This window comes from Chaetura pelagica, unplaced genomic scaffold, assembly GCF_000747805.2.
Source record: "Chaetura pelagica isolate M959 unplaced genomic scaffold, ChaPel_1.0 scaffold117, whole genome shotgun sequence".
NCBI lineage: Eukaryota > Metazoa > Chordata > Aves > Apodiformes > Apodidae > Chaetura > Chaetura pelagica.
The window spans coordinates 7823015-7844711 of NW_009954185.1; the positions used below are offsets into that span (position 1 = coordinate 7823015).

The 21697-nt window shown below is 41.6% G+C and overlaps 1 protein-coding gene across 1 annotated transcript in view; it reads right to left on the minus strand.

Annotated features, from left to right (window-relative positions):
* Nucleotides 1-14866: 14866 nt before the first annotated feature.
* Nucleotides 14867-21697, minus strand: part of MANSC1 (MANSC domain containing 1) — a 40450-nt gene continuing 33619 nt past the window's right edge. The window contains exons 2-4 of the mRNA XM_010003026.1: nt 21624-21692; nt 20615-20755; nt 14867-15855 (exon numbers count right to left, since the gene is read on the minus strand). Coding sequence (XP_010001328.1) covers nt 14867-15855; nt 20615-20755; nt 21624-21692 — 1199 coding nt within the window. The remainder of the gene's footprint in view (nt 15856-20614; nt 20756-21623; nt 21693-21697) is intronic.

Sequence of the window (21697 nt, forward strand, 5' to 3'; positions counted from 1 at the left end):
GGGCGGAACGGGCGCGTGTTGGGTGGTACCGGGGCTGGCGCGGGGCGAGCGGTGCGGTGAGGCCGAGCGACAGGTAATCGTGGTGTGTCCCCGAGCAGGGCGCTGCCTGGCGGTGGGAGGGTGCGGGGTTCCTTTCCCAGCGCTTCGGGGGGAGGTTGGGCTGGTCGTCCCCCTTCCTGAGGTAAAGGCAGCGGCCTGGGTTTGTCCCGGCTGCAGCAGGAGTTCCGGATAATAAATAAAACAAGTAAAAAAAATTAAAATGAGTGGCCGGTGTGCTGTGTTTGAACGTTAACACTTAACTCTTCCCCTTTCACATCTGTGTAAAACACCCTTTTCTCTCTGAAGAAGCTGAAAAGTTAGGGTTTGGTAAATAACCTCGCTTAAAAAAAGCTTCCCACCTCACCTGCTTTCCTCGTTACCAATAAACAGTACAAAATGCAGCTTTTTTTGCATTTCCTCTAGATTAGAAAATCTGCTTCAGGATTTATATGAAGAACACCAAGTCTACATCATGCTCTCCCTCATAGAGTATGACAGCTGGTTAGTAGGATAATGATATGAGGCAGAACAACTTACAGCAAAATTCCTTACATTCAGAGGCCTGTATTATTTTCAGGATTATTAGAAACTTATGGAAACATTTAACTTTTAATTTCATATCTGTTGAACATGTATTTTCATAGCTTTTCTTGAGATTACAGTAGGAGATAACATCTGGGCCAGATTAAAGGCCCAGGCATTGCAGGCTGGCTACTAACATCAGGCTCCTTGGAGTCATATGATAACAGACTCTCAGTTTTACTAGGGAAAAAGAAACAAACAAAAAACAAACCTGAAGCTTTTGATAAAAAGAAGTGTATTTCCAGCCTTCAAGGTTGCAAAAAAAGCATTTGGAGAGTATAAACAATGCAACTCAACAGCAATACCTGCCTGAGGCCAAGTCTATGTTACAAAATGTTGTCCTGGACTCCTGGACAGATGTTACTGCACTGTCAGCTGGGAGGATTAGCAAACTCCAGCAAGATCCACATGGATAGGGCAGGGGAAGGGCTTCTCGTGCAAAAAATTACCTGGACAGTAGAGAACCCACATCTAACCCTTGTCACCACTCGATTTTGCAGGAGTCAGCAGAAGGAGCACACTGTTACATTTATTTTCCCAGTTTAATTGGAATCAGAGAAAAAAAAAGGGGGAAAAGACATTTATACGTTTCTTTTCACTCGTAATGCTGCACTGTCTGATTAACCTCTAATGGAGTATGGCAGATCTGTAATGAATTCTTTGTATCTTAATTGCACAGCAGACAGCTGAGGAAAACCTCCAGCCCACAACCCTGCATCACAGAACACATTTCTGTACATCCCTCTTGCATCTTGCCTGTTCTGCTGGAAACACTGTTGACTATCTCCCTGGGGCACCTGATCCCCTGCCTGGTTGCTCTTACACTTAAAGATGTCTTCCCTGCTGTCCCGACTGACAGGTTTTCTTTTTAGCTTTTGAACAATACATGCTGACACCCCTCACACTGGTGCATAATTCAAGCCCTTTCCGTTCCTGCTAGGATTTCCTCTGAGCCACTTAATGATCATTGGCTTCACCTCCCTCAGCCTAGGCCCTTTCCCCCACAGCCAGTGTATTTCAGCCCAGGTAACATTTTTTGAACCCGTTTCCCCATCAATGCTTAGGATTCAAGACCAAGCCTATATCATAACTGTTTCTCAGTTTTACTTTTCAATCATACATGTAGAATTAACTCCATGTTGGAGGTTTTTATGAAATAAAATAGATGGCAAGATTACCACACACAGAATGGCCTGATGATTATGTTCCTTTATTCGAGCTTAAAGTTGAAGTAAACAGGAGGGGAGCGGGAATGTCTCTTTTATTTGAGTAAGAAGCACGTCTTGTTGGTTGCAGTTATTTTCATTAACCTTAGAAAGAGAAATTGCATTTAGCCAGATCAGATCCAGTCTGAAACTCCAACTGCCAAGAAACCTGCGTCTTTACCCTTGCCTCCAGACTTAGATGGTGGCTCTGTGATACAAGATCTTTCAAAGGGCCTGTTTCTTTATACTTGGGTAAGTTCCCTGATTTGGTTGGTGGCCCAGCCCCACAAGATGTTGTGTCAGCACACAGGACAGCAAGGGACTGCTGCTGGAGCTCCAGAAACCAGCAGTGACAGTAAGAATCACTCTGTATTTGAACTGTGCCTTGAGTGCCAGTGGAGTCAATGGGATCTTTTTGTAGGAACAGGACCAAAGTCCCTAATGAGCAAAAGCTGTTAGCAGAAGATGGCTGCTCAGCAAATGAATTTGTGGCTGCCCACATCACAGAAACCACTATCATAATTAGCTCTCTTGCTGAATGTCTCAACAAGAATTAATAGGCATGGCGTGGTGAAATCCTGGTCCCTCTGAAGTCAATGGCAAAACTCTCACCAACTTCAAAAGGGCCAAGGTTTCATATTGAAACTCTAGCTCAAGTCCTCTCTTGCCCCCAGCGGGAAAGTCTGTAGTGCTATAGCTTAGGAAATGGGACTTGACGTAGTGATGACTTCACCAGTGATGTTTATTTCAACCATTTCACAGATAAAACAGGACTTCCTGACTTGCAACATCATCACCTTGCCACTTGGCCTTAGTCACACAGTTGGCATTTTTACAGAAAAATGCTTTGTCCAACTCTTCCCCAAAATAAGACCAGCTCTCATGTATGTGCCCGATGATGTTTATCCTGTTCCAAGAGTGTGATGGGTTCACCATGGTGTTCCTCCTTCAGTTAATAGTGTACAACACCCTCTAGTCCTTCCTGAAGTTCAGTAACAAGCAGACATACTTCTGCCCTCACTTCTACTCCCATACCATATGAACTGCACCTTCTCACCAGGACATAGGCAGCTGACGAGCACGTTTTCCTGGACTTATAGTCGCGTGTCCATTTGAGAAATTTTCTCAAGGCAATGAGACCTCATTTGTCTTTGCAGTTACTGTCTGCAGGGTCCACAGTCTGTCAGAACACAGCAAAAAATAGTGCTGCCACTACTTCTGTGGGTTGTTTTTGTTTTTTTGTTTTGGTTTTGTTTTGTTTTGTTTTTTTTAATATCCCATCAAATCCCTTTTTGATCACATAAAGAGTTGCTGCTTCTCCTTGTATTTCAGTACTACCTTATTTTTCCCCTTGTTAAGTATAATACCTATTCTTTCTTTCCCATCTCCCCTACCACAAGAGGTTGCCTGGTATGTAGGATGAGAACTGTGTTTCTTTGTTGGCTAAAAAATCCTCTTACAAGAAAGACTTCACAGAGGAGAAGGCGCTGGAGTTCAGCAGCCAATGCAGGTGAGCTAGTCCAGCAGGGATCCAGCAATATCCCCAAGGGGAAATACGAAATAGATGACCTGAAAGGCTTGGGCATTTTCTTTATGCCTTTGGAGGAGTGTTGGGACTCCTGCTGATGGTGCAGCCAAGGTCAGGCTGTCTACCTACTGCCTCTTTGCTCCTCTTCCATCTCCCAGGGAGTTGAAATCATGGATTGCCTGAGGATACGCTTCTTCAGCTGTTGTGTTTTCAGTGTGAACCATGTAGGATTCTGATTTTAATTTGGCACTGCCCACCAGACTACAGGGCAAGTCCAAGTCTTTCCTTGTGAATATTTAGCTGCGGCTACATTTCAAAGCAAAATTATAAAAATGTCATTTGAGAAAGTTACAGTTCTAAAATTTGTAAAATACTTTAATTCTAGGTCAATACAACAAAAACATCCTTTTAAAACAGCTCACATTTCAGGCTGACAGACAGCAAAAATCTATTTTGTTTTAGTTTGCTCAAATTTTCAAAACCAGTCAGCATCTGGGCTGTATTAACCATAACGTGCATGCCTTTTAAGCAACAACAATTTAAAAATATTTCCTTTTCAACCCTCTTTTATGGAGTTCAGCATTTTGCAATACACATCCATAATATTTACCAATTCTCCTTTGCGCTGCAGCCTTTGAAGTTTAAAAATTAGTTACTGGTAAAGCATTGTACATTTGCTTGCAGTCTTCTAGTCACAAGGATTAGTGACTAGAATGTATGCTTATGATGAAGAAAGGTAATGACCACTGTGTCAGTAATTAGCAATCTTCTCTGCAATGATTTTCGATCTCTCTGTAGTGGTGTGACATACCATCTGTGTGTAGGAAAGAGCTTCTTTGCAGCTTGAAATAGCCATCTTAGGCTGAAGAGCTGTACCATGGAATATGGTCGTGGTTCATCAACCGTGATACCTCTTCAGGGGTGTTGTTTTTATTAACTGTGAGGTAACTTCTCAAAAGAGGCTGGAAAAGCAAGATGAGTCCCTCAGAGGAGAAAAGAGTGCCCTCTAATTGTTAATTTTCAGGTTTAATGCCTGCCATCTTTTATGAAGCCCCTTCTTTTGAGAGATTTGTAAGGTAAAGTCACACAAATGCTAGATATTGGAACAATTTATTATTTCAAGAAAAAAACCAAAATATTTTTTACCATCTTAATTGCTATATAGGTAGCAATTTTAACATAAGGCTGGAGGCATATTCTTGGTAACAATTTCATCAAATTATCATTACCCAGGACTTCTCAGAGGAAAATCCATGCCTTTGACAATTCAGAACTATTACCCATCCTCTATCCCAGTAGGTTTTGTGTTTCACAGTGGGAAACATGTTGCAAGGCCTGGAAAGGCAGCATGCAGGACAGGTGTAAGTCCCCAGTTTATTTCAGAATCATAAAAATTATTCTGGATGCCCTTGATCATGATGCCACTCTTAACTAAGTAAAATTCAAGGATAAAATCCTTCCCTTTTGTTTTTTGGTGTTGCTTTTGGGGTTTTTTTTTAAATCTTTAAACCAACTCATCACAATGGAAATAATGGTTTTAATTAGTCCTTGCTCAATTCTCACCTAATGAAATCCCCCCCAAAACTGACAGTGGGTGATTCTACAGCATATCCTTTTTTAAAAGGCCTTGCCAGTAATTTAGTTAGGGAATTTTTGGTTTATTAGAATTACAGTGATCTTTGCATCAGAGATGCAGGAATTGGAGGGACTGGCTGAGGTGGAAACAGCTTGCCAAATTCTTCCCCCAGCCCCGCTATCAGCTGGCAGCAGCACTACCACCCATGCCTCCACAAAAGATCCTTGAAATGCAGGCACAGAACAGCAAAAAGCTTCACACAGATTCACCCTGGCCATTAGCTAAAGTGTCTCCCATTGATTTCAGTTCCTGTAAGAGCAGTTGTGCTGGCTCCGTATATAAAGGTTTCCGTGGTTTATGGCCTGTAACCTATTCTTCATGTGATGAGATGGATGGAAGGGGCAATTATATATGGTTGAAGTCTCATTTGCTGCTTTTCCATCTCCATTAGTTCTCTGAATAATTTCCTCACAGTGTGGACTTCAATAAAGACTTCCAGTACTAAATATAGATAAGTCACAAAGGAAAACACAGAGAAAGGCAGACCCACGCCTCAAATATTTTTGTTAAGACAGTTGTGACTGCTATAAATATATTATTGAAGGATATTCTTATTCCACTTTGGAATATTAGATTCTGTTTTCCCCTCTCAAGCGAAAGTTATTAGAGCGAGGCTATCCAATCCATTCCTCATCCTCCTTTCTTCCCCCTCCTCCCCAGTCAAACCACAAAGACAGTATTTGGTCACATGGATCTTTTGAGTAAATGATGGGGAATTGTGTCTGAATAGCCTTGACTCATAAAGCTCCTTGCAATGCCTTTTTCAGTGTCAGAGCTTTGCAGTTAATGCAACTTCTACTAATTTTTTCCTTCCTACAATTGTGAAAAATCTAATACCTTGAGAATGATCTGAAAAGAGCTTACACAGAACAAAATCCCCATTTAATCTTGGCACATTAAGAAATCTTTTCTTTGAACAATATATTTAAAATGCTATTTTCCCAAGATACTTTAAAAAAAAAGAAAAAAAAAGAAAAAAGAAAAAAAAAAAAAAGAAGGGTTTAGAGCCCTTCATTTGTGTTCTAGGAATCCTGGCACTTCGACTAGAAGAAACATTAGCTTCCTATGATACACTGTGGCAGTTAATATTGAACTCAGTAAATTAAAGGTGTCCCCCTCACTGTGTAATAAAACCAAAAGAAAACGAAAGCTGAAGACCCAAACCACTTAAGGATAGGAGCAAAAATGTTTGCAGAGCTTTGTATATACCAGTTGTTTAGTTGGTGCTCCTACTTTGTGTACTACCCCTCAGTTGGAGTCACAGAAACAGAGAATCACAGAACTCTAGAATCACCAAATTGTTTGGGTTGAAAAGGGCCTTTAAAGCTCTCCTACTCCAACCCCCTTGCAGTGGGTATGGACATCTCACACTAGACCAGGTTGCTCAAAGCTCCATCCAACCTGGCCTCAAATACTCTCAAAGATGGGGCATCCACAGCTTCTCTGGATAACCTGTTACAGTGTTTCACCACCTGCATAGTAAAAATATCTTCCTTATGTTCACTCTAAACCTCCCCTCTTCTAGTTTAAAGCCATTGCCCCTTCTTCTGCCACTACAGGCCCTGATAAAAAGTCTCTCTCCATCTTTCTTATAAGCCCCCTCTAAGTATTGAAAGGATTCAAATAGGTCTCCCCAAAGGTTTCTCTTCTCCAGTCTGAACAACCCCAACACTCTCAGCCTTTCCTCATAGGGGAGGTGTTGCAGCCTCCTGATCCTTTTCATGGCCCTCCTCTGGACCCACTCTAACAGTTCCATGTCTAACAGGTCCAAGACCCCAGAACTGAACACAGCACTCCAGGTGGGGTCTCATCAGAATAGAACTGCAGAACCATCTCCCTCAACCTGCTGGCCACACTTCTTTTTATGCAGCCCAGGGTAAAATTTGCTTTATGGGTGCAAGCACACATTGCAGGCTCATATCTAATTTTACATCTACCAATATCCCCAAGTCCTTCTCAACAGGGCTGCTCTCAATCCATTCATCCCTCAGTCTGTATTGATACTGGGGGTTGCCCCAACCTGGGTGCAGAACCTTGCATTTTACTTTCTTGAGCTTCATGAGGTTCACATAGGCACATTCCTCAAGTCTGTTAAGGTCTCTCTGGATGGCATCCCTTTGCTAAAGCACATCAGCTGCACCAGTCAACTTAGTGCCATCCAGAACCTTACTGAAGGTGCACTCAGACCCACTGTCTATTTCATTAGTAAAGATATTGAATGGTATTGGTCTAAGTACAACCCCCTGAGGGACATCACTTGTTATTGAACTCCACCTGGATATTGAACCATTAACTACAACTCTTTGGATGTGGCCATCCAGCTATTTTCTTATTCATTGAACAGTCCATCCATGAAACCTATGTCTCTCCAATTAAACAACAAGGACATTCTGTACATAGTAGAGCTTTTACAAAACAATGTTTGGGCAACCTGCACTTGCTGTCACTATATTTATTTGGTTTACCTTATTGAGTAATCAAAGAGTACAAGCAGAAGAGCTGTAGCTCCTGGTCTCACTGAGTGCCCCAGCAGCTCTCCTGCTTTCTGCACAGGAAGTGGAGAGTATTCAGCTATGCATTTACCAGTTCTTTTTATTATTCTTTCCATTAAACATGTGCTATTGTTTATACTTACACAGACATGAAATGTTTGGGAATTGTGTCTGTGGTGTAGGTGGAACACTTGTCATGGCTCTTTTAGACAAACAAAATACTTTTCTTTTTTTTTTTCTGAGATACTCTTCTTTATTTCAATAGATTCAGGAAGATGTCTTCATGAGCAAAACCCACTCAACATTATGCAGCCCTGGGTCCCTTACATATGGATTACCCAATTATTACTTTGCTACATAGATACATTTTTAAAAGACAGTTTAGAATATTAAAATTCAGTTCAGTTTTGAAACAGGAAGATCTGAAAGCTAAAGTAAAACACATCCTAACAAATACAAGAGCAAATTCCCTTTTTCTTTCTCTTTGCAAAACCTCAACCCTGAAACAATGTTGGACAGACAATGGAACAACTGTGCAGAAAAAGAAAATAAAGGATAGATCCTGAGTTGATGCAACTGATGATAACAGGGTAAAATAAAAATGAGCTGAGTGAAAGAATAAACCAAGATTTGTTAAATTTTAGGTCAAAAGCCAAATGAGAAATATTTAAAGACTTTCCTTGTTTTACCAAGTCCATTAAAAGCCCTGTAACCAAGACGATTTCCAATTAGGACTTAATCAACATTCAGCCAGTTGAAAAGTAAGTAAAGAAAAAAAATAATAACCAGGGTCAGTTACAAAGTTACAAACTTCACCCCGAAATCAAGACTCATCTTTTAAATTCACCTTTCAAGCTCACTTTCCTTGTACAGTCTCAGCTGGAACATAGGTGTCAGGACAGAGCAGAACAGGTACAAGAACCAGCATCTCACTTGCCAGCTGATACATCATGGCTTGGTGTTGTGCAAGGTCACTTACCCCAGCTGCTGCATCTGCCCACTTCAACTCCATCTGGATTGCTGCCCAGGATAACCTTCCTCTACATTCCAAACACTTGATGTTTTACAAAGTTAGGAGATGCTCCAGATATATGAGGAAGCAAGTAGCACTGTAACTGCTTGTAGCATGTATGCACTTCGTTGATTGCTCTTCTTGCTGTGGCTGGTGCATGCAGACTGAGGTCCTGGCAACCACTTTTGTTAACCAGTTGATGGGGTAGCCATTGGAGATGCCTGCTGTCAGCAACCATACCCATTTTCAGTGACTGCAAAAACATTGTGGCACTTGAACTATCCGCAAACTCACCCTTGAGATGGAATCTCAAACATATTGCTGGGCAAGTTTACACTTCCTCTGCTAGGCGTAGCACATGGATAGACCTCACTTTTCAAACTCCACCATCCTTTACAACATTTACTGGAATGGGGTATACCCTTGCTTCATGTATTTGTTGGGTGTAGGAAAGCCACATGTGTGTCTTGTTAAAGTTTAGTAGGGAGCAGCTTAGTGTGAGCTGTTCTCACTTTGTTTAAAACTGTACCTCACAAACATTATTTTCTGCCCTTTCTATGGGAGAGACCCATAAAGGCAACATACAGCATGTGCCAAATCTGGAGTCTTTCCAGAAGTACTGCCTGAGTTACCACATGGTGGAAAAACATTTTAACTCCTTATCTCATGGCCTGAAACAAAACAAGGTCAACATTGTCATAGTTAAATAATCAGAAGCAGCTGGGAAAATGGTATTCAGATTCTTTCAGAAACTTTACCTCTGGGCTGAGAAGTCCTGTCACCCTATAAGACAATTGTTTTGGAAAGTTATATGCCACTAAGTGGGAGGACTCGACTTAAAGCCACAAACTATGTGCTGGAGGACCTCCCACTGACATAAATGAGGGTTGCTAAAGGGATTATCTGTTTTGTAACTTACTGGGGCTACACAGGATTTCAGTAGTGTCAGCGTAGCTTGGATTTAGGGCTAGGGGAGAAAGGTTCTTTGACAAAAGCAAACAGAAAACTTACTTAGAAACTATATAGCAGACAAGCCTATAGGGAATCTGTGCCATAGTGAGGGTTTTTCTATCACCTTCCTAACGTAACAATAAATGTTTGAACTTTGTACAAATTTTCAGTCTAGGTGTTGTTGAGGGGAGTAGCAAAAGTCACAGTGTCAAAGTCTAAGCACTGCTGATTGCACCCTTCTTTCAATGGAGGCACAGAGAAAACCTGGTGCTGCTACCAGTGGCTTTTGAACGTTCAGCCAGAATTCATCTGCTTCTCTGATGTGGCACATACCAAAGCATTTATAACTATTATAGCCATATATAGGATTATATAGCCATCCTTACTGTCCTAGCATTCTGAAGAAACATCTTTGTAGTCTTCAGAGTGACTCCTCAAATCAGCAAATGTTTCAAAACATGCCTATGGTTTAGCCAGCCTAATGTACAAGATCTTGAAGTTGTTCTGAATGTTAACTACTTGTTAAATTTCTATTGAGAAAATCCAGAGTGCACAGATTGATGATTCCTGGGTGCTATCAGTATGACAAAATTTTCCATTTTTCATTAAAAAATAAAGCAAACCAAAAAGAAGAGGGAACAGAACACCCTGGATGTGGCATATCTAAACTCCTTTGCCATTAGGACAATAACATTTCACAGGTTGGAGGGAGAGAAGTAACAGAACAGAAGTTAATGCACAGCCCTCATTTTTTTTTTTTTTCATTAAGTGAGACAATATGCAGAAAACAGTGATCCCAGTGTAGTTGTACTGATATTTAAAAGTACATTTATTCATTGTTTAATGTATCTAACAAACACAAAGAGCGGCAGTTTCGTGCTTTGCACATTGATATCCTCAAGAAGTATTAAGATGTAGGAGTATAAAAGCAAATTTAGACTGTGAGATGAAGATTGATTGCAGGCGTCCTGCAGATTAAGAACATTTTTCAATATATCCCTGTCCTTCAGGAGATCTATCCATCAAGAGGCTGGTAAAGCATCTGGGAATAGCACGTCCCCTGTTGGATGTGCAAGGTTTTTGAATGATGAAGGGATGCAGCTATCCCATAAATGTCTATGAACAGGGAGGTAGAGAGTTATATTACCTGTGTGAGAGAATGAGTAACACATAGGAAGGGCCCAGCAGTCTAGGCCAATTTCAGGAGTGTGGTAGAGTACAAAGTATAGCTCCTCTGTATGAAGGTCTAATGGGTAGAATCTGTTTGCTGCAATAATGGCACTTCAAACTCTGTGTTTGGGGGTGTGGGATGGTGGGATCAAAGCTGTCTCTAATGGTGTCATCAGATTCAAATCCTCTAAGATAGTTTTGTAGGAGGAAGAAAAATAAGATTTAGTTTTTAAACTGTCTTCTCATGTAATCCTTTTTTTTTGTTTGTTTTGGTTTCTGTTGGTTGGTTAGTAATTTAGCTTGAAAGAATCCTGAGTATAAGCATTTCCTACTCCTACAGGAATTACTATAAACCGAAGCACTGTTTGAAAAGAACATGCCATACTGAGTTTGCAGCCCTTTGAGATAGGGACTATGTACTCTTCTCATCCATCTCAAGTAGAACTACCATTTATTTATTTTTTATTGTTTGCAGTGGTTATAAAATTTAGGTGATTTGCCTTACCGTGCAATACCACAAAACAGTTCTGTTCACAACAGTCTATATTTACACACCTTATGTTTACTCAGCACTATAAAGCTACAATGTGAAAATAAGCAGCTGCAGCATTTGTTACACTCTCCAGGTGATGAAGGACAATCAGCTTTTGGCCTTGAGCCATAATGCAAGTGGTTACCTTCAGAAAGAGTCACCCCAAATGCACAGGTTGTTATCATGCTGTGAGGGCTGAGGATCCAGTGACACGGATGTGGTGCATCATTAAGACCATAGGAGATGACAATGAAAAAATCAGAGTGCACAGAAATTTCAGATAAAGTGTTCAAAAGCATAAAAAACTGGATGTATTTTTTATAGTTAGTCTGTCTCACTCTTTTCTGTTTCCTGATACAAGAGAATTATTCAGGCAAATAAATAAGCTCAAAAAAAAGTATATAATTAAGCAGTAGAGTTTAAAGAATGATAGGAAACGTCTCCTTCCTGCTTTTTTAACTGGCAATGTCAATACATGATTAATAATGAAATCTGATTTAATATTATTTAAACAGTTATGCTTAGTTTTGTTGCCTTCTACAGCTGTTCACTACCACAATATAATATGCTGAGAAGTTTTTAAAGCATGTATATATAATCGTTCACCCATAATCTTCCAACAAACAAAGCAGCTTTTCTATTGAACTTTTTTGCAATGAAGTAGCCATTGATTGGAAAGTTAAAAACATAGCTAATTCAAACGTTTTTAAATTGGCAGCCACAAAACGTGTCAAATCCATTTAATAAACTGTTGTTGCCCTCTAGTGTTCAAACACAGCTTGTAAAGCCGGTCCTGAAAGATGCAGTGGTCACCTGACAACCCTCTGTTTGCTCCTAATCCAAGAAGACAAATGGATAGAGGGGAAAAAAAAAATAAAAATAAAGAGAGACAGAGAAAAAAAAAAAGGGTTTCAGTACACCTGCCTAGAACCTATTTTTCTTTGCTCAAGCATGTGAAAGAATTTTTAATGCAAGAACATCTAAAGTTGTTTGTTTCACTTAAAAATTGTGGAAGGCCACTCTGCTCAGCAACCTCCCCAAATTAGTCCTGGTACCTGTTCACCCCCTCTGCTTTACTGCTGCCATTCACCGTGCTTGACAGGAGTGTTCCTAGTGGTACTAGCCAAACACATGCCCAGTGCTCTGAAGGACTCTCAGACATGTCTGCCTGCCTTCTCTTGAATGTAACTCTACTGTATGATACTGTACCAATTAACAGCAACCATCTCTCCCTCCAACGAATTAGTTATTACAGCAGAAATGCACAGTGAGGATTCAGGGGTTGTTCTCAGCACCTCTCCTGCAATGGGTTGCCATGATGGCATTAGTGGTAGTTCTTTTTGAGAGGAAATTACAGTCAACCTGAGATCTGTGCCTGCACTTTTACAGCCCACAACTGAGCCTAGTACTTATCATTTTATTAACTCATTTCCCAGAAATGCTGCTCCCCTTTGTCATGTTCCTTGACCAAAAACCTTTGAAAATAGCTATTAAATAAAATGCAGACAAAAAACCCTGAGGTTAAACAAAGTGCAGTCAACAGACAAGCTGATGAACTTGGGATAGTTTTCTTTTGTAATTTTGATCACTTTTAAGAAGCTATCCAGAATGTTTTTCATTTAAGCATTGTCAGACTAAAGACCAGCTGGTTTTGTGTCTATAAAGCAATTTCCAGCCCCCATAAAGTAGAATTCAACTTCTTGACATAAGGAACATTGACTTTTCTTTGATCTTTGAATAATGGAATTTTCAGAGAATTTTCTGCATATAGTTACTGTTAGAGCTCTCAGAAAACTTGCCTTGAGGGCATTTTTTGATCACGCCTGCTCGCCACCACACTAAGCCTGACAGATGTAAGAACCTCTTGGACGTAAGTCATGTTTCATACTTTGTAATAGAATTATTTCCTTGTATTCATGAAGCACCCTTAGAATCATAGAATCATTAAGGTTGGAAGAGACCTTAAAGATCATCAAGTTCCAACCTCCCTGCCATGAGCCACTAGATAAGGTTGGACAAAACCTCGTCCAACCTGGCCTTAAAAACCTCCAGGGATGGGGCATCAACAACCTCCCTGGGCAGCCCATTCCAGTTCCTCACCACCCTTATAGTGAAGAACTTCTTCCTAGTATCTAACCTAAATCTCCCCTCTCTCAGTTTAAAACCATTACTGCTTGTCCTATCACTGCCCTCTCTGTTGAAAAGCCCCTCCCCAGCTTTCCTGTAGGACCCTTTCAAGTGCTGGAAGGCAGCTATAAGGTCTCCTTGGTGCCTTCTCTTCTCCAGGCTGAACAGCCCCAACTCTCTCAGCCTGCCCTTCCCTCTCTGTCTTGATGTTTGTTGTTGATTATTCTGCCTGCTACAAGAATACTTTAAAATCTAGTCTTTCGTTCTATGATCAGGTTTAGACTGGGTGTATGTGAAGGGCAATGTGAATATGAACTGGAAGTTGTGTAGATGCTCACATGCACTCTCACTTGCCTCGTTGCAGAGGTGGGGAAACACATGGAGCAGCTATGCTTAGTACCAGTCATGTGAAGACAACCCTAGAAGTGAAGAAAATGTTCTCTGAGAGCCAGTAAGAGCTCTGTGCAGTCAGGAGGGGCAGCAAATCTGGCACTATTTCAAGCAGCTCTTTCAAGGGCCAGCAGCCTGGTGAGGGAAGTAGGACAATGCCCCAAGTATGAAGATAAATGCAACCTTGTTCATCTGCTCCTGCTGACTGCAGGAAGCTCCCCTGAGGTTGGCACCTTCCTACAACATAGCCACCATTTTCTGTTAAAACTTTTTAACCTCCTTTTAGATGTTCAGAAAATGGAGAACACACCTTTCCATGTGTTTTCTGCCAGTAATACAGCTGTTGTCTTTGCTAAGCCCCCTCACAAGTTTCTGCCTGCTCTGCAATCAGGTAGGCATTTAGGTGTATACTAGAACAGATCCTCTCTCATGCATGTGGCAAGTCACTTGATCATGCCCTTTGTCACAAAAGTGCTTGATTGCAACTTGCTTTACTTTGATATCATAAAAACTCTTTCTCTGTGATACATGTTGCAAAAAACACAACATACTACAGAGTGGCTAGCTCTTTGGAAAAGGCAGCTTCAGATCTGCAGCATGTGGTTTTAAGGATAGTTTGTGATGTGTGCAGAAAAAACATTAAAGATACATATTTCTCTGTATAAACTCTATGTAGCTAAAGAAAATTAAGCCAACTATATTATGCATACCACAATTTTTGCTGTTTGTACCTAAAAACATTTGGATGCAAAGCTATACTACTAAGTACTCCTTTAAGGCTACAGAGTAAATAGGATTGCTAGACAGTTGTGCAGCACTAGGGCATTTAGGTGCAAAAAGCATTGAAAACACTCACATACTGCACAGGTACTGAATTTATTAGGTGTGCTTCTATTCCACTAATCTTGTCACCGTACAGTTTAAGCTTTTCAAATGCTTCTTCTCCTTAAATACAAGACCGTCTTAGCTTAACTTGGATTTTAGTGTTTATTTTCCAGATTTAGTAATAAATCCAAAATGTTAGACATTAGAGTTCAGCATAGAAAAAGCAGTTATTTTCCCCGATGCCATCTGCTGCTTTCCCATTAGTGGCCAAAAAAGGGAATTAATCCTCACCTGAGCTTTCAATATCTACTGTTCCATTTCAGAGTTGTCCTCTCAAGGATGAGAGATGCTCCTCACAATCTTATTCTCTCTCTCCATCATACATCAGCATACATTCCATTAATCAAGTAATCCAGCCTCGTGTAAGGTCTCTTTCGAAGAGATTCATGTATTTTCTTCCCTGTTAGTACAATAACTAGTAATAAGAATATCACCTCAAAAAGCAAAGCTGCTATCAGGCTGCTTTTTTCTCCCAGCTGATTGACACCTTTCTCTCTCAGAATACCCTCTGGCAGGTAGCTTTCTGAATCAGATGGGTCATAACCCTCAGGGTGGCTTTGGGAAGCGGTGGGAGAATTGCTAGTAGACAAAGTGGAACCTGAAGAAGAGAGGAAGGTAACCTGGCTGGTATCATTGGGAGAGACAACTGTTGGCTCTTGAGGAATGGTTGGAGTTCTTAGCCCTGATGGGGTGGTAGCAGATGTGAAATTTGTGGTCACCCACTTGGTTGTTGTAGTAGAACCAGAAGTTGTGGGAGTGGAAAGGGGAACACGAGTAACAGCAAAGGTGGTGTCAGGGACATCAGTTTTTGCTGTAGTGCTTGCAGTTGGCAGAAAGGCAGCTGTGGTGATGGTGAGAGCAGTAGGTGTAGTACCACCAGTAGGCAGTGAGGTTGTATGAGACTCCTGTTGGGAGGTACTTGCAGAGAGAGGAGCAAGAGTAGTACTGCTGAGTTCAGGAACAGTAGACTGAGTGGTTGGGAATGAAGTAGAGGGATTTCCAATTTGACCAGCAGCAGGCTTATTTGATGGCAAGTTGAGGTCTGGGATGGGGTCTAAGCTCTCAGGATGTTTTGTCCTTTGAGAATCAGGAAAAGTTGTACGAAATTCACTGTTATCTAAATGCTTGGTCACAGAGTTTGGGAGTTCAGATGCCTGACGAAAGACAAGTTGGTGCAACGCAGTGGTAGGACTGTGAGGGCTAGTCTGACTGGGAGAAATAAAAGCTCCAGCATCTGAAGACAAAGAATACCCATTTGAAGAAAAGACCTCATTTTTGAAGGATGTATCTTGCGTGGCAGGGGTTTCTGGAAGCAGAAAAGAAATATCAGTATTTAATAATTTAAAATATTTATTACTACCTTAACAATTTGCATTTTCTAGTAACAGAAAATTACTCAAGAAAGCAGTAACTAATGAAACTGAGGTATCAAGATCTTCCTTTCTTTAAAATATGGTGAGTGACTTTTGAATTCTGTGTCATAAGACCTGTCATTTTAAGCTTGGGCACACCAGCCCCTGACTGCTGTTTCTTACAGAATTCACCTGTGCAGACAGAGCATCCCAATCCAATGATTTTATGCTCATGTTGCATGCATTCAAGCATTTTATTTAGCAGCACAGTGCAGAGTAGGCCCACTGTCTTTAAACCATTCTCAGCCTTTGTCACTTAGGAAGTAGATATCATCAACCTCACTTTGATCTGTCAGATGTACACTTTTCTACCTAACCAAGATGAACATATATTCCCTTTTCTTGTAATATCCAAGCACCCTGTGACTGATACAATTCCATTCACATATAAAAATTGTCTTACGATACAGGGTGGCAAAAATATGCCCATTTTATAACTAATTTTATATATATACTGACTGAAGGAAATCTGATCTCCTATTGCCATGCTAGAAGACAGACACTGCTCCAAGATTTTCTAAGGTATTTTCAGAGAAGGCCTTCACAAGAAGCAGCCTGCACTTGATAATTTCTCCAGAAATTGATATGTATTGCTTGCAAACCAGGTGGGTGCGTGTTATTTAATAGGATTTGGAAGCAGGGCACCACTGTTATGTGACAGAAATTCCATGCAATCAATAATCCAAATAGCTGCTCGGTTTTACATAGGTATTATGGAAAGATTTTGGGTGAGCACAAGCTCTTGGGAGCTTGTGAGAAACTCACAGTCAGAGAATTGTGGTCAATGGGGCAGGTCTGTGACTCGTGGAGTCCCTCAGGAGCCGGTACTGGGACCAGTGCTGTTCAATATTTTCATCAACAACCTGGATGAGGGAACAGAGTGTGCCCTCAGCAAGTTTGCTGATGACACTAAACTGGGAGGAGTGGCTGACACACCAGAGGGCTGTGCTGCCATTCAGTGAGGCCTGGGCAGGCTGGGGAGTTGGGCAGGGAGAAACTTGATGAAATTCAACAAGGGCAAGTGCAGAGTCTTGCATCTGGGGGAGAACAACCCCATGGACCAGTACAGGTTGGAGGCTGACCTGCTGGAGAGCAGGGTAGGAGAAAGGGACCTGGGGGTCCTGGTGGACAGGAGGATGCCCATGAGCCAGCAATGTGCCCTTGTGGCCAAGAAGGCCAATGGCATCCTGGGGTGCATTAGAAAGGGTGTGGTTAGTAGGTCAAGAGAGGTTCTCCTCCCCCTCTATTCTGCCTTGGTGAGGCTGCATCTAGAATATTGTGTCCAGTTCTGGGCCCCTCAGTTCAGGAAGGACGGGGAACTGCTTGAAAGAGTCCAGTGCAGAGCCACAAAGATGATGGAGTGGAACATCTCCCTGATGGGGAAAGGCTGAGGGAGCTGGGTCTCTTTAGCTTGGAGAAGAGGAGACTGAGAGGTGACCTCATCAGTGTTTATAAATATGTTAACGGTGAGTGGCAGGGCCGGAACAAGGCTTTTGGAGTCTCCTTCTCTGGAGACATTCAAACCCACCTGGACACGTTCCTGTGTGATGTGCTCTGGGTGACCCTGCCCTGGCAGGGGGGTTGGACTGGATGATATTTCCAGGTCCCTTCCAACCCCTAAGATTCTGTGAAGACTGGCTGTTATAATTCAGATTTTATATATGTACACATACATACATATAAGACATGCATGTGTATGTATATATACAGGTGGTAGAGGCACTGTCCCTGGAGGTGTTAAAAAAACAGGCAGATGTGCTGTTTTGAGAGATGGTTTAGGGGTTGTAGGGTGGACAGATGGACTTAATCATCTTGAAGGTCTTCTCTAATCTTGATGATGATTCTATGATTCTATGTGAATATACTATAATATCCAATATATAATTATATATTACTATTATATAATGTTATATATTCATATACTATATTATACTATTATATACCCCCAAAACAACAAACAAACAAACTGGCAATGCTTTACCAAGAGTACAGCAAATACTTCACTCAGATCATAGACACCAATTTTTATCCTAACCTCCCAGTGAGGTACTATCTTGTAAGCAAAGTAAGATCCTAGAGGTAAGGGACTCCAACCACAATGTCTAACTTAGAGAAAAGCCAAGCTTTTTAGAAAGTGGCTTTAAATAATGAAATGTTCAGTTATTAGAGAATCAGGAACTGTATGGTCAAAAATGCCCAAACTTTCGGCTACTTCTGCAGCTCTGGACACATTTGTACACCAGTGAGGAAATGGCCTGTCACCACCATGGAGTCAGTCCCCAGCTCATTTTTGTCTCTGCTCCTAATGCACTCCCATGGACTCCTCCCTCCTGCGTGTTTAAACAAACAGTGGATGCAGTGTGACAGCCAGGCAGTGCTTGCAGCATGCTATGTCATCTTCAGTTCTCTTGCCTGGGAAACAGCAAGAAAAGCAATGAGCTTGTTGTGCCATGTTCAAGGGGTGGGTGCAGGGAGCACAGACAGGCTATGTGACAAGCCCCATATAGGAGTGAAGTATCACTGCAGTGCTCAGAATTATTAATTGCCTGCACTAACTAACTGTACTTCACATATTCAGCATCCAACATTGACTAGACAATACTTCTTGTCTCCACTTCAGCCCACAAGCTCCCAAATGCAATTGCCCAAAAACTGGCATGTGCAATGTATGACTGGGATACTAGGACAGATACGCTTGTTGGTAAGAAAGAGCAAGGGCACTACACAAGTCAACCTCCAAAAAAAGATTTAAAAAATCCAAGGTGGTCCTGCTGATATCTCAAATCTAATAAACTGCATTAGAAAGCAAACTTCAGGGTTGTCACTCTTAAAAACAAACTAACGACCTCGTGAGCATACTTTGCTAGAACCTGCCAATATCTTAGTGTGCTGGAAAAAGCAAACACCAAAGCAGTACATGAAGTACAGAAATCAGAACGTGTTTTTTTCAGGAACTGCATTTTGCAACAGGGACCAGGAAATGTTTTACTTTCCGAGCCATACCTTGTTTCCATTAGTTACCAAGCCACAAGAATAGTTAAGAAAGAAAAACGAAATCTCATTACTAACACAGCATCGGTATTTTAAGTTGGTTTAGTACCAAAAGAGTATCTTTCCCCCTTTTAGTTTGGTTTTCAATGTAATCAGTACACATGCAGATTCTCATGTGTAAAAACAGAGCTTGAAATGTTTGTCAGTACCAGGGCTTCCCAGAAGCTCCCTTTGAAAACTTATTAGGAACATAAGGTAAATAAACTAGCATCATCTTTCCACAATTCAATGTTCAAGAAGCTGAAACATGTGAAATGAAAAATAGATTGTATATGCAATCAGGTTGTTGACTGAGCATTACACTACAAACAGGGAGAAAGCACAAGCACAATTACATTTCTTCTTTCTTTGTTTGAAACCTGAGTTCTTCTAAGGGAGAAAGAGCTGGATAAAATAATAGTTCTAATGATTTTTACAGGCATGCAATTAATTTGTTGCACATTGCTTTTGCCCAATTCCTGTGTGATTGTGCTTGCACAAATATATTTGGTTACACCACGTGACTAATCTTTCTACATATCCTGCTGTCACTCCTTGCATAGCTCCTCTAGGAAGAGTTCTCTTTTTCAGCACAAGTTCAGTCTGCAGAAATCCAAAATTTCTAGTCTGTCAAGCAGACAAACTGAAGCCACCTGATGAACTCTTGGCAGTAGGGCAGCCTAATTATCAGTTTCTTATCCAAGTTGTTCAAACAGGTCTGGTGCAAGTTAACATCATTGAACAAGCAAGACTTGCTAATAAAAATCACACAGCACATGACAGATAACGAGACATTTCTGAGTGTGCAGCCCACATGCCGTAAGGCTTCAAACTTAGACTGTCTGCATCTGCACTTCAGGTTCTCTAACGAAAAGTAGAAAACAATGATTTTTACTGTGAGAATCACCGAGCACTGGAACAGGCTGCCCAGAGAGGCTGTGGAGTCTCCTTCACTGGAGACATTCAAACCCTCCTGGATGCGTTGTTGTGTGATGTGCTCTGGGTGACCCTGCTCTGGCAGGGGGGTTGGACTAGATGTTCTTTCAAGGTCCCTTCCAACCCCTAGGATTCTGTGATTACTATTACCAATTACTCAGTAACATCACAGTGGTGCTCCAAGGCTCACCCAACGTTTGCTCAGTGTTTCTACTTGTGTGGATATGGTGCCCATCAGTGTAGCACGGCTCCTTCGAATATGCAGGTGGCGACAGGGCCATCACATTTCTATTGCTTTAAGCAATGCTCTTCAGCAGTATGTACAGGAAATTTTCCTTCTTGAATGTATCAAGATGAAAATGGCTTCTTTTTGTTTTAAGCAAGGGAAAATGGCGAGGAGTTCTGAACCTGATGTAAAGAAGTTTCATAAGGGTCGTGATGTAATTCCTGCTGGGAAGCTGGGCCCACACAAAAGCTCATCACACACCTGCCTGTCTATTTCTCACAAAGCAAAAAAGCAGCATTTTAAAATTACTGTGCTTGGCTTTACAAATTTTACTAAAAATGTAACCCACAAATATCTTCTGGTCACTACTGAAAAGTCACAGGTCATCTAGTGTGGCTTTTACTATTATTTAGCAGGCTTTTACTATTTATTTACTATTGGCAGCTTTTACCATTATTTACCTCTAGTTATCTTGTAGCTCACATATCCTATTGCAGATTTCATGGGACAAGCCTCTGTGCTAGGGCAGTAAAACAGGTAGCAGTTGGGATGCGCACTTGTCCTTTGAGCACTAAAAATCACCAAGTTACACTTCTTGTCTCCTGCAAAACATGATACATACGTAATTCAGCAATAAGAACTTTTATACCATCTTGATAACAAGCTCTGGTCCATTAATCAATATTTCCTTGTGCGAATAAGAGGAAAACTACTAACATATTCTTACAGGAAAAACAACCCCGGGCTGCAAAAGAATGGCCCAGGGCCAACATATGAAAGGTCACACATCCTTCTTCCTGCACATAGGAGCTTGGGAAAGTAATGAATCTAATCTCCCATCCTCCCCTCACCTGCACCAGGCTGGAACCACACAATGTAATAATTTCTTGCTTACAACTCCTGGTAAAAATTGAAAATCTCCTTGTTATACTCATGGGGATTTATTCACTTTTCCCCTTTGCAACGCAGGGACCACGTGGGTTGTTGCTGCTCGGAGGGGTCACCTTTAACACTGTAGTTTCTACTTGCTGCTCTACCTCCTGCTGCTTCAAGAGCTTGATGCAAACCGGCCGTTTCAGAGAAGGGTTAGCACTCTCATTTTCGGCTAAACTTAAACAAAGCACAGAATGCGAGTTAATTTATAGCGCTTTTATGAAATACAGCTTATGCACCTTGGAGTTTGAGGGTCTGAGATGTTGCAAAGTTTAAAACGGCCGCCGTTTCTTTGCGGCAACTACTTCCCTGAGCTTTCGGGGGTCTTGTGTTCAGGTCGAACCTCACCCCTGGCAAAACAGGGCAGCACCCGCAAGCTGTTACCAGTCACGGCGTGAATAAAACGATAAATGAACGTTTCCTCGCTGAAAAACGGAGAACAGCCCTGCCCCTTTCTCGCGCGAGCACCAGACTTCAGAAGTTGCTCCCCAAGAGCCCTGGGGCAGGAAAAAGGCCGAGGGAAGAGGAAGGGGTTACCTGAGAGCTTCTCCTCCGAGCAGCAGGCGCGCACACAAGCCCCCGGGCTGGGGGTGTACAGCGGCTCCCCGCCC